Raw genomic sequence first — 12673 nt, 5'->3', positions numbered from 1 at the left:
TGAGTGAGTGAGTTGGAGAGAGAGGATGAGAGAGTATGTGTGCAAGACAGAGAGGGAGTGAAAGGGGGTGTATGGGTGTGCACAAGAGTACTATGTGTGTGTGTGTGTGTGTGTGTGTCTGTGTGTGTGTGTATTTAAGAAACAGGAAGGTGTGAGAGAACACCCAATTGATCACAACCAGGAAGTCCCACTGTTCATAATCAGGGGCCAGAGAAACACCCAAGGAATGGAGCGTGGGCGCACACACACACACACACACACACACGTGGGCAGACAATTACACAAACCTCACAGTGAACAACAAACCACATGGAGCTGTGATGCAGACACACACACCACACTAGAAACTCATGCAGAGATTACAATTATGGCTTTGTTTGGGTGTGTGTGTGTGTGTGATAGAGAGAGAGAGAGAGAGAGACAGAGAGGGAGGGAGGGAGAGAGAGAGGGAGTGAAAAGGTGCACCAGATATTTGGATCACACGAGGTCTCGCACTCCATATGATGCATGCTCCCACACACACACACACACACACACACACACACACACAGCTCACTGGCCTTTCCCACAGACTCCTTATCCTCTCCAGATGGGTCCTGGTTCCTGATGACACGCACACCACCTTTCCTGTGGAATGAAAAAAGGAGACAGACACACACACACACACACATACACACACAATAAATCTGGCTGACTATATGCACACACTCACTCACTCACACATACAAAATGCCACTGCCTATACACACACACTCAGCATTACACGATAATCATCATTCTGGCGATGTCTAACGAAGTGAAGGAATTTTTTCCCAAGTGGCCAACTCTTTCTTTCTGATTCTGTTCATTTTCATCATCTTAGTTGCGAGGTCCACTTCATCAACCAAACCCCTCCTGCCAGAGGCCACTCATTAGCAGGAAATATCACCAGGCTCTTCTCTCAACTGATTAATCACCTGATGGACATTTTGAGGTAACTATCCATATTGCATGGAAAGACAGAAGAGAGAGAGAAGAAAGAGAGGAGGAAAGAAAGAAGAAAAAGAACAAAGGATGGAGAGAGAAAGAGAAACTAAAGCGAAATTATGCTCATATGTGTTGGCAAGGCTGCGTTACCAGGGTAACTACTGTTATGACTTTTTGGATGGCTTTCCGCTGGATGACTCGTGCGTCAGTGTAGAACCATTCAACGTGTGCATCATCGCTACAGCAAGGTCATGCTTTTGCATTCCTGGCAAAAAACTTCAATTCAGCAGAGCTCCACTGATACTAGCCCGCCGCTCACCAACGTGACCTTAGGTACTAAGCACCTACTCCTTCACCTACCATTACATACACATGGCAACAGCAGAGCAGTCATTGTGCACTGAATAAGAAGGTCTTTCAGAGTATATGAACATCATTGTTTATTTAAATATTCAGGGAGAGACATGTACAGGAGCTGAAGAGGTCTCTCTCTTTTTCTCTCTCCAGCTCACAATGCTATTGGACAGGGGGCTTCAATCAGAGCTGTATGGATATAGACTCCCCACTGATGCAAAACCATTCTGAATAAAAACACTGTATTACACTGTTAAAAAAAACAAACGCTCACTTTTGCGTTCCCCCTGACCTGCCAGTACTTTAGTGTTTGTGCATACATCTGGGGTACATCTGGGGCTAGAAAGGCATTTCATGTCATAGTGCTGGTCTGTCCAGATACACGTGATGAACACCACTCAACATGGCGGAGCGGTTCAGGTGTCCTCACTGGCACAGGTGACTTTCAAGAGACAAAAGGTCAAGGGGTCAAAGGTGATATGCAGTCTGATATTCAGCCTCCAGTGGCAGTGTTTGAAGCATGAGACATTCCACCTTCTCTCACAGTTTTGATGATGGCAGAGTCAAAGTTATAACTTCAAGAAAAGCAAAAATAATACATTTATAATACATATTTATATTTCCATACATGATTAAATAGGAGACAGACATGTAGGTTCACTGATGGGTATACAGGGGTAGTCAGTCTCTCTGTGACAACAACGATACAGTATGATGAAGCTAAATTTAACAGCTAAAAAAGGAATGTTGTTGAATTACAGGTTGTTGCTGGATAGGAGACAGGTTAATTGAAGGGTTATGAAAAAGAAAAAAGTAAAACTGTACAGTTGTGTATCACAAGAAAATAAAAACAAGAACAACACAAACAGAAATAGAAACAAGACAAGAGAAGTATACTCTCTCTCTCTCTCCCCCCCCTCCTCTCTCTCTCTCGCTCTCACTCATTCTCTCTCATGAAAAGAGTGTGTTTTAAAAAGTTCTGTGTTTAAAAGAGGTCTTTGCTTTTCTTCAGTTTGAGCTGCTTCCAGTTCGGAAGAGCATTGAACTCTTCTCTTGTCAGCTCCAACAGCCCCTGAACACGCAAAAAACAAAGAAAAGAAACAAACAAAAAATGTTAGTCACCCAAACACACACACACACACACAGGTCACATAGAATTATACTGTTACTGCAGTCAGACAAATTATATTCATGCACACAAGCATATGCAGTCACACACAGGCATATGCACACATGACAGACACACACACATTCACACACACACAAACACAGACAAACACAGGAATACACACACAAAGGCAGGCATACACACACACAAGCACAAACAACAACCCATCAACACATATACACACATGCGCACACACATGCGCACACACACACACCCAAACAAACACACACACACACACACACACACACACACACACACACACACACACATAAAATGTAGTTGCTGGGAATGGTTTTCAGCTCAATGGAGCCAGCCGCAAATGAAAGCCCATTTCTCCATAAGATACGCTATCAACAATCACCGCAAGCAGAGCAAAGGCTGTGTTTCCTGACCAACCAATCAGATTGCTCATGCTTAGCCAGACATTCAGCAAGTCGCTTCCAAAGCTCTGAGTACCTCGACTCTCCCCAAAACCCTTTTCTACTGGCCACTGGGACAATTTTACGCTCTGCCATAACCCCAACCACACCATTAAGACAAACGAAATTTCTTTCATATTCACACTTCTACTGAACCTTAAAAATAAGTCTTTAGCCAGAATAGCTCCAATCTGGTTTATCCAGGCACTGCCTAAGAGGTTAGTCCAGGCTTTAAAAGAAAGACTTAAAAACTGCTTGTGTTTAAGTATGTCTTGTAGATGTGTCCTATTTCTGCCTTGAGATTTCTCTCCACCCTCTCTGTTCCTCCCTCTACATACTCTATCCACTACATACTCTATCCGCTGGTGTTGGTTCATTATCCACATGTGTACACCTGCCTCCCCCTGTATGTTACAGAGAGGATGTGCATGGAATCCAGTGTGTGTGTGTGTGTGTGTGTGTGTGTGTGTGTGAGTGTGTACCTGGAAGTCCTCATCACACAGGTACATCTCCAGGCGTAGGGGGTCGACTCCCTCAGGCAGGGGTTTAGATGTGAGCTCCTCCACTGAGTACAGCTTCTTGGAGAGACGGGACAGGACGTCCTTGACCAGAGTCACCTTATTACGCACACCTTCGTCCTGACCACACACACAGAGAGAGAGAGAGAGAGAGAGAGAGAGAGAGAGAGATGTTAGGGCACACACACACACACGCACACACACCCTATAACGTGCACCCTTGTCCTAACCAAACACACATGGTAGGGAAGGCATGCATATTTACTTATTCATTTTCTTGTGTAAATAAAACATCTGATGACCATGTTTGTACTTATGTACCCACGTGAACCCACATACTATACCAGTGTCATGCATACTAGCCATAGATTCCAGTGTCATGCATACTAGCCATAGATTTAACACACACACACACACACACACACACACACACACACACACACACACACACACACACACACACACACACACACACACACCAGTCATTTGGATGGCTAAGATGAAATGTAAGTAGCAGACACTACCCCGATGGCCCCAGGCACAAACACAGCCTGCATCTCAAACCCTCCCAACTTTATGAGATTAATTTATATTGCTGGCAAGTAAATCAACAGTGCACAGATGATGTGGGGGAAAAAACAGAACACAAACATATAAATAAGCAGTTAGAGTAATTATTCCCTGAACCCGTCAACTTTGTGATTGATTTCAAAGTTCATTTGAACTTAACTCCAACTCAAAGATTACTGACCCTTCATCAGACCTCCTCTGCCACCAGCCAATTTGAACCTCTTTTAGGAGGAAATATTGCCAGGCTATTATTATTGATAAGCTGCCTAATGATATTGCAAATTCCAATTATCATTATTCTGAGCTCAACTATGCCATCATACTTAGACACACTCAATTAGATTAACGAATATTACAGTTATATACTTATAATGCCAGACGCTATTGTCCAAAGTGACTTTTATGTATATGAGCATGCCGAATTATGACTGCTAATGGCTTGTGTCTTGGTCTCGGTTTAAAAGAGCATAATTTAAAAAGCATTTTGTACCGTCATATGCATTACAGCTGGTAGTCAGAACCTTGGCTGGAGTCAGAGACTGAAGGCTGATAATGAATATGTTTTGAATATGCAAAACGTGCTATGCACTTTATCAACATATGTTTATGTGTGTGTCTGCACATTGGTGTGTACTGAGCGCACAATTAAATATTTACAAAGTGTGTGTGCGTCCGTGTGTGTGTGGGGTGTGTGTCAGTGTGTGTGTGTGTGTGTGTGTGTTTGTGTGTGGTGGTACCTGCACTTTGATGCTATGGTCTCGCTCCCAGTAAGGGAAGATGTTTGTAAATGTGAGGGGCTCTGCGCCAGCCACAATCAGATAGGCCTGGGGGGGTCGCTTGGAGTTCTTCTCTGTAAACACACACACACACACACACAAACACACACAAACAAACACAAACAGTCAGTGACTGATGTCTCTTTGGCTTCTGAATGTAGCTTACGTTTCATCAAGACGTGACTTATTACTTCAGCTGCCGGGATTGCTCAATATGACAAAACTAAAACCTACTGCTCCCCCTAGTGGCTATAGTAGAAATAACCACAGTGAATGAACCACAGTCAAACCACTGCATCTGGGTCTCGCTTTATTTTCTTCGGAATGCAGATCCAATCACCCAAACCATACTACAGGCAGTGCTTATTTACCCCAGAGGCAGATTCTGGACAATTCTGCACAGTCTCAGTATATGATAGGCAGTAGCTAATAATTCATTGTTAAATCAAGTATTCCACTGACTTATCCCATTTTTTACAGACAATAAATTAATGTAATGACCCATGAATGACACTTTACATCTCTGAAGTGTGATGCGAGATGTGTGTATAGGCAATACATTAGATCAGGGGTCTTCAACAGGGGGTCCGCGACCCCCAGGGGGTCCGCGGAGGTACTGCAGGGGGGTCGCGAAATCTTTGGTTGATAAGATAATTTTTTTTAATATTTAAAAAAAAAAAAAAAAAAATATTTAAAAAATAAATAAATAAATAAATAAAATTCAACCAATTTTTTTTTCCACAAATTTAAATGTCTTCCAAATCAGAATTGTATTTATTCCCTTTAAATTTACATTAACATAAATCCGACATATTGTAGCGAACATATAAATTGATCGAGAAGACGTTATCTTTCAGTCCAATCGACACATTCAGCTACCCACAGGAGCTCTCTCAAGCTGGGCACCGGTTCACTCACAGCACCTTTCATGCACAGGCACTAGCCAATCAGATCGCGTTTCTGCTCAAGTCTAAAGAGCGCGAAGGTCAAAAATAAAAGATGACGAACCAAACTCCATAGCTGGTCTTGTTTGTACCTATAAATTGTTAGTTTGACATTTGCTTAGATTTTTAAAAAAAAATAAAATAAAGAGAAATAGACACTGTACAAGGTCAAAAAACGTTAATTGTAACTGAAAAATAAGTGAGGATTTGCGAGGTGTGTGAGCCTCCTAGCTAATGTTAGCAAGCTACTACCTACAATCTTAACAACTTGCTAGCGGTGTGATTGGTTTGTTGACCTGTCAATCTCACTATAACATCTACGTTGTCAACACAACTCCATGCGCCAGACTCCTCCTCCGTCATCCGTTGGATCGTGTCAGTCAGGAGTAATTGAAAAGAAGATACATCTCCTTAATGTGGGAGGATGTGTGCCATCGACACAATAACAGGGTAGCTATGTTTATTTGGCACTAGGCCCAGTATATTATAAACAAAATTTTATGCAATTTATATAGTAGGGGGTCCCTGCTCATCTCGCCATCAGTTTGGGGGTCCCTGGCCTGAAAAACGTTGAAGACCCCTGCATTAGATTATTCAGTGGGCAATACGTTGGAGTCCATCTAAATCCATTTGGGAGATCAAAAGACCTCAGGCGTTACGCCATTGATTAGCTTCTCAGATGAACCTAATGCTAAGCCACACAGTCCTTTATCAGCAGAACTAAAGGATTAATATAAGCTGGGCGTCTATTCTGTTTAGCCCTCTAATATAATGTCACATAATACTTTTGACCCAATCAGTGGCTGCAGGTGACCTCTGACCTTTGCAGTAGTTCAGCGTGGTCTCCATGGCACACTTGCGCTCGGCGTCCCAGCGGATGCGGGCAGAGCCGGTGCACTCTGTGTCCTCAGGCTGAGGGCCCTGCCACAGGTACACCTCCAGTCGGTTATCCAGCAGGAACAGAGCTGCAGACAGAGAGAGAGAGAGAGAGAGAGAGAAAGAGAGAGAGAAATAAAGATGAACAGTCTGTTGATTTTGATCTGACAAGGAGCAAAAAAATAAATAGAAATGTGTGTGTGTGTGTGTGTGTGTGTGTGTATGTGTATGTTTATGTGTGTGTGTGTGTGTGTGTGTGTGTGTGTGTGTGTGTATATGTGTGTGTGTGTGTGAACAGTGGGGAAAATAAGTATTTGAACCCCTGGCGATTTCCTAAGTTTGGCCGCTTGCAAAGGAATGTTTGATCTATAATTGTAATGGTACTGGTAGGTGTATATTAACAGTGAGAAACAGAATATCAACAAAAAAATCCAGAAAAATGCATTTTATAACATTTATTACTTTATTTGCATTTGATAAAGTATTTGAACGCCTAGCAAAACTGACTGAGAAAAATGACTTAGTACTTGGTAATAACATTTCTTGTCGTTGGTCACCAGGTTTACACACATCTCAGGAGGGATTTTGGTCCACTCCTCTTTGCAGATCCTCTCCAAATCTTTAAGGTTGCGTTTTCAATGGGAGGGAATGAGGGAATTCAAGCCCAATATTCCACGTTACATGGCCCCATCCATAGTCCCCTTGATGCGGTGGAGTCATCCTGTACCCTTGGCAGAGAAACAGCCCCAAAGCATAATGTTTCCACCTCCACGCTTGATGGTAGGTATGATGTACTCTTGGGGTCATATTCAGCATTCACTCCCCTGTCAAACACGGCAAGTCGAGTTGATGCCAAAGAGCTTGATTTTGGTATCATCTGACCACATTCTGTCTCCCAATCCTTCTTAGAATCATTCAAGTGTGCAATGGCAAACTTCAGATGGCCCTGTACATGCGCTTCCTTGAGCAGGGGGACCTTGCGAGTGCTGCAGTACTTCAAAAAATTACGGCGTGGTGTGTTGTCAATGGTTTTCTTGGTGAGTGTGGTCCCAGCTGCCTTGAGATCATTCACAAGCTCCCCCTGTGTAGTTCAGGGGTTATCCTGCACCTTTCGAATGATCACTGATACCGCACGAGGGGATATCTTGCATGGAACCCCAGACCTAGAGCGATTAACATTTGTTTGGTGTTGCTTCCATTTACGAATAATCGCACCAATAGTTGTCTGCTTCTCACCAAGCTGCTTGCCAATGGTTTTGTAGCCCATTCCAGCCTTGTGCAGGTCTACAATCTTATCTCTGACGTACTTGGACAACTCTTTGGTCTTGCCCATGGTGGTGAGGTTGAAGGTGTGAAGTATGATTCTTTGGACAGGTTTCTTTTATAAACGTCACCAGTTGAGATCAGGTGTACCTTGTTAGACCTAATTAGGACTAATCTGTGCGCTTCTTGGGCACATAACTGGTCATTGTGAGCCAGAATTCTTGCTGTTTGCTTGGGGGTTCAAATACTTATTTTTTGCATCAAATGCAAATAAAGTCATAAATGTTATAAAATGCAGTTTTCTGATTTTTTTTGTTGATATTCTGTTTCTCACTGTTAAAATACACCTACCAATACAATTCTAGATCACACATTTCTTTGCAAGTGGCCAAACTTGCGAAATCGGTAGGGGTTCAAATACTTATTTTCCCCACTGTATGTATGTGTGTGTGTGTGTGTGTGTGTGTGTGTGTGTGTGTGTGTGTGTGTGTGTGTGTGTGTGTGTGTGTGTGTGTGTGTGTGATGTATGTGTGAGTGAGAGTGTCTATATGAATTGGTAAATTTGTATGTGTGAGTGTGTGTGTTTATCTGTTTGTCTGTCTGTCTGTATGAGTGTGTCTGTGTATTTATGTAAGTATAAGAGTGTGTGTGCGGGTCTGAGTGCGTGTGTGTGTGTAAGTGAGAGAGAGTGTGTGTGTGTGTGTGAGTGCGTGTGTGTGTGTAAGTGAGAGAGAGTGTGTGTGTGTGTGTAAGTGAGAGTGTGCGTGGCTGTGTGTGTGTAAGTGAGAGTGTGTGTGTGTGTGTGTGTGTTTGTGTGTGAGATCATCTGCCCCCTACCTGGCTGTGGGACAGAGTAGAGGTTGTCCTGCAGGAAGGGCATCGCCATGACAGCGCCAGTGACACGGGCGGGGCTCAGCTGCTCCTCCCCCTGGAAGGTTCCGGCACTGGCACTCAGACGGAAGAGCCGTGGCGTGAAGTTATACTTGCCTGGGTCTGAAGTTGACACACACACACACCCACACACCCACACCCCCACACACACCCACACCCCCCCACACACACACACACAAATATAGATTTATATTATAGATATGCAATACACTCGCAATAACAGAATGTATTAGTCCACATTTCTCAATGACCTACACAAATCATCCTGGATCAAGTAAAATTCTAGATAGATAAATAGATGATAACCTTGGAGCATGCAGTCATATGCCTTCCTGTCCTGCTGGCCAATAGCCTTCCAGAAGCCCTTAGCCTCTGCCCCTTCTTCTACTTCCTGCACTTTGACACTGCTGTTGTTGTCGAGGCCAAACTCAGGAGGACACCTGTGACACACGCACACACACGCACACGCACACACACACACACACGCACACGTAGACGCACACGCACACGCACACACACACAGTTTAGGACTCCCATCTACAGAAACCAGAATTCCTGTCACCTGCCATCAGAAAGAATTTCATGTCTGTATACAAACAAATGTATATCCTGCCTTAACACTGTTCATAAACACTACACACATTATAAGACATAGCATCACTGTACATAAACACTAAACACATTATACGACATAGCATCACTGTACATAAATACTATACATTATAAGACATAGCATCACTGTACACTAACACTATATACATTATAAGACATAGCATCACTGTACACTAACACTATATACATTATAAGACATAACATCACTGAAGTACCTAATACCTGCCATATATCTGTGAATTATGCTTTTTCTGTGCACTTCTTTATTTCCATTGTCTTAGTAACTGTACTCACTACAATGACAAAGTTTAGTCTACATCAAATTAAATCTAAATTTTTAGCATGTGTGAGCAAAAAAATAATACACTAACCAGGTAGCCTCCAAGCGGATGTGTGTGTGTGTGTGTGTGTGTGTGTGTGTGTGTGTGTGTGTACTCACGTCTGGGTGAGGCGCTCGGCGGCTCTCTTGGCGACCTCGCGGGCGGTGGGGTGGCTCTTGCAGCCGTGCCACAGGTAGAGGAGGCTGGCGTGGGCGCCCAGCAGCACCAGACTGGAGCGCGAGCGCAGACTGGCACAGCCACACTCCACCTCCACCAGAGACGCCTCCACGGGCACCTCACCACGCACGCAGAACAGACGCCACAAACCTACATACACACACACAAACACACACACACACACACACACACACACACACACACACACACACAGATACACACAGATACACACACACACACACATTCAAAAAGAGGACATCCACACAACAGTACATAAATTAATACAAAACACATCTTTAGGAATACCTCATTGTAGTGAGAAATGATCTATATAAACAGGAGATGGTTACAATGTGACACAGCAGACTACAGGGTCTAAGGAGGGTCTAGCACTGGAGTTCCCCGCTCCTGTCTACCGTGAATCGGACCCTTCCTGTTCCCACCAACATCCTGTGTAGCCTGCGTCCTACCATAGTGATGTGTTCTGTGACCAGATTAAAGGGTTTGCTGTTTGTCTTTAGGTATGAGGACGACCATGTGAGAGGTATAGATGTCTTGGAGAGTGCCCCCCCTCCCCTTGACCTATTGTGTGGTGTGTGTGTGAGTGTGTCTGTGTGTGTGTGTGTGTATGTGTGAGTGTGTGTGTGTGTGTGTGTGTGCGCGTGTCTTATGGTCTAGGTGTTTATTTCCATGTGTGTGTTTATCTGTGTGTGGGCTTCTGTGTGTGTGTGTGTCTGTGTGTGCGTGTCTAAAGGTGTAGGTGTATTTTTCCATGTGTGTATTCATCTGTGTGTGGGTTTGTGTGTGTGTGTGTGTGTGTGTGTGTGTGTATGTTAATGTTGTGTCTATATATGTGTTTGGTTACCTGTGTTGTTGCCACTGTCCTCTCTGCAGCCCCTATGAATAGTCAGACCTCCCTGGAAGAGCTGAAGGAAACAGGGTGGCTCCTTCCCCTGAGCCACCAGAACCTACACACACACCACACACACACACACACACTATTGTTGGCAGTGTCCAAAGCTAACGCCCAAACATCTGGATGACAAAATCGTATAACCTCAATGGCTACATTTAGTCTTTATTATCTTTGATTCAGAAAACTGATCATTACTTTTCAACCACAAAGACCATACGCTGCACCTTTAAAATCTAATGAAGCTGCACCAGATTTATCCTGGAGCAACAGATCCAAGTGCAGCCTTACCCAGCTCTATTTCCACCCCCCCACCCATGAAGCCAAACACAGGCCCTGATCCCAGATCAGATGAGTGCTCACCTGCGCCCCCCGGTGGTTGCCCAGCTCTACAGTCATAAGCGCTGAGGTGCCGCGGCCACTGGCGCTGGATTGAGAGCCCTGCCAGAAGAAACAGGCTGTGCGCTCCCTCCCCGGACCACTGCTCAGCTCACCCGGCTTCTGACGCTTCCCCACTACACACATACACACATGCACATACACACACAAATGAATACACCAACACACACAAGCACAAATAAATGCAGCCATCACAAAAATCCCCACCCAGAGAAATGGAGACAGATGCACAAATGATTGTGTGCAGACAGCAGCACACACACACTCACCCACGTTGGTGATGCTGTACTTCCAGCGGATGATGTAGGTGTCGCCCTCGTGCATCTGGCCCACGCTCTCGGCCGGGATCTCGAAGTCGTCGAACTCGCGGATGTGCCAGCCGTCCACGGTGACCGTGGCCAGCTCCGCCTGCCGCCCGTCCTCGCTGCGCACCAGCCCGTGACCCCGCTGCACGTCCACGCCCTCCAGGAGGGTCCGCACGGGGTTCACCCCACCCTGCAGCAGGGCTGCCACGTCACACGGGCGGAAGTCAGAGTCTAATGAGTTGGTGATGTGGACGGGGGTCTGCAGGAGAGGGAATGAGGCGAAAAGAGAGAGAGAGAGAGGGAGAGTAGAGGGAGAGAGAGGGGGGGAGAGAAGGGGAGTGAAGGAGAGAGAGAGAGAGAGAGAGAGGGGGAAAGGGAAGGAGAGAGAGGAGGTAGAGAAAGAAAGGGGGAGAATAAATAAGAACAGAGAGAAATACGATAAGAAAAAATACCAAAAAGAGACAGATAGAGAGTGAGAGAGAATCAGTGTGTCAGGATGACAGATGAGGGGATAACAGATGACAGGGAAATGAGATAATGGTATTAGACAGAGAGAGAGAGAGAGTGTGAGAGAGAGAGAGAGTGAGAGAGACATAGAGAAAGAGACAGGGAGGGAGAGAGAGATGTATAACAGCACATAAAGGAGCCATCCTTGATGTTATGGGTCCAATGTAAAAGCGAATGTATTCATCTCCTTCTCCATTCCAACTGTAGGCCATACTGCACACGTCTACAGTCTGACATCACACCTATCACCTCATCTTACCATATAGAACAACCGTCCAACCCCATACACTTTAAACGGATGTTTACTATATGACAATGTCACACCGGTAAAATAACACTCAAATAAATAACACATATCATTAATGAACACGCTAGATCCCCAACACTGTATACTACACTCAATATGCACAAACACAGCATTATCAAGTGCTGTTTGACAACTGATCTGGAATCAGTCTCTTACCTTGGTCTTGACCTCCTCCACAGGCGTCTCCTCTTTGAGAGGCTTCCTCTCAGACCAGTCCAGGAACTTCTCTCGGAACAGAGCCGTCTCATTGTGCTCCGACAGACGACCTAACAGGCACCAGCTTGGCCGACCCTCCCCCTGCCTAAAACACACAAGACACACTCAATTACGGACAGGCACACACACATTCACACAGTCAATTAAAGGACAGGCACACACACATTCACAC

The 12673-nt window shown here is 44.8% G+C and overlaps 1 protein-coding gene across 2 annotated transcripts in view; it reads right to left on the bottom strand.

Annotated features, from left to right (window-relative positions):
• Window positions 1-1381: 1381 nt before the first annotated feature.
• Window positions 1382-12673, bottom strand: part of svild (supervillin d) — a 74942-nt gene continuing 63650 nt past the window's right edge. For both annotated transcript variants that reach the window (XM_080835684.1, XM_080835685.1), the window contains exons 20-30: window positions 12442-12586; window positions 11436-11730; window positions 11131-11282; window positions 10720-10822; window positions 9797-10004; window positions 9052-9185; window positions 8692-8847; window positions 6537-6680; window positions 4733-4845; window positions 3390-3545; window positions 1382-2392 (exon numbers count right to left, since the gene is read on the bottom strand). In XM_080835684.1, coding sequence (XP_080691810.1) covers window positions 2306-2392; window positions 3390-3545; window positions 4733-4845; window positions 6537-6680; window positions 8692-8847; window positions 9052-9185; window positions 9797-10004; window positions 10720-10822; window positions 11131-11282; window positions 11436-11730; window positions 12442-12586 — 1693 coding nt within the window. In that variant the 3' untranslated portion in view covers window positions 1382-2305. The remainder of the gene's footprint in view (window positions 2393-3389; window positions 3546-4732; window positions 4846-6536; window positions 6681-8691; window positions 8848-9051; window positions 9186-9796; window positions 10005-10719; window positions 10823-11130; window positions 11283-11435; window positions 11731-12441; window positions 12587-12673) is intronic.

This window comes from Sprattus sprattus (assembly GCF_963457725.1).
Source record: "Sprattus sprattus genome assembly, chromosome: 3".
NCBI lineage: Eukaryota > Metazoa > Chordata > Actinopteri > Clupeiformes > Clupeidae > Sprattus > Sprattus sprattus.
This window is presented reverse-complemented; position numbering and strand designations above follow the sequence as displayed.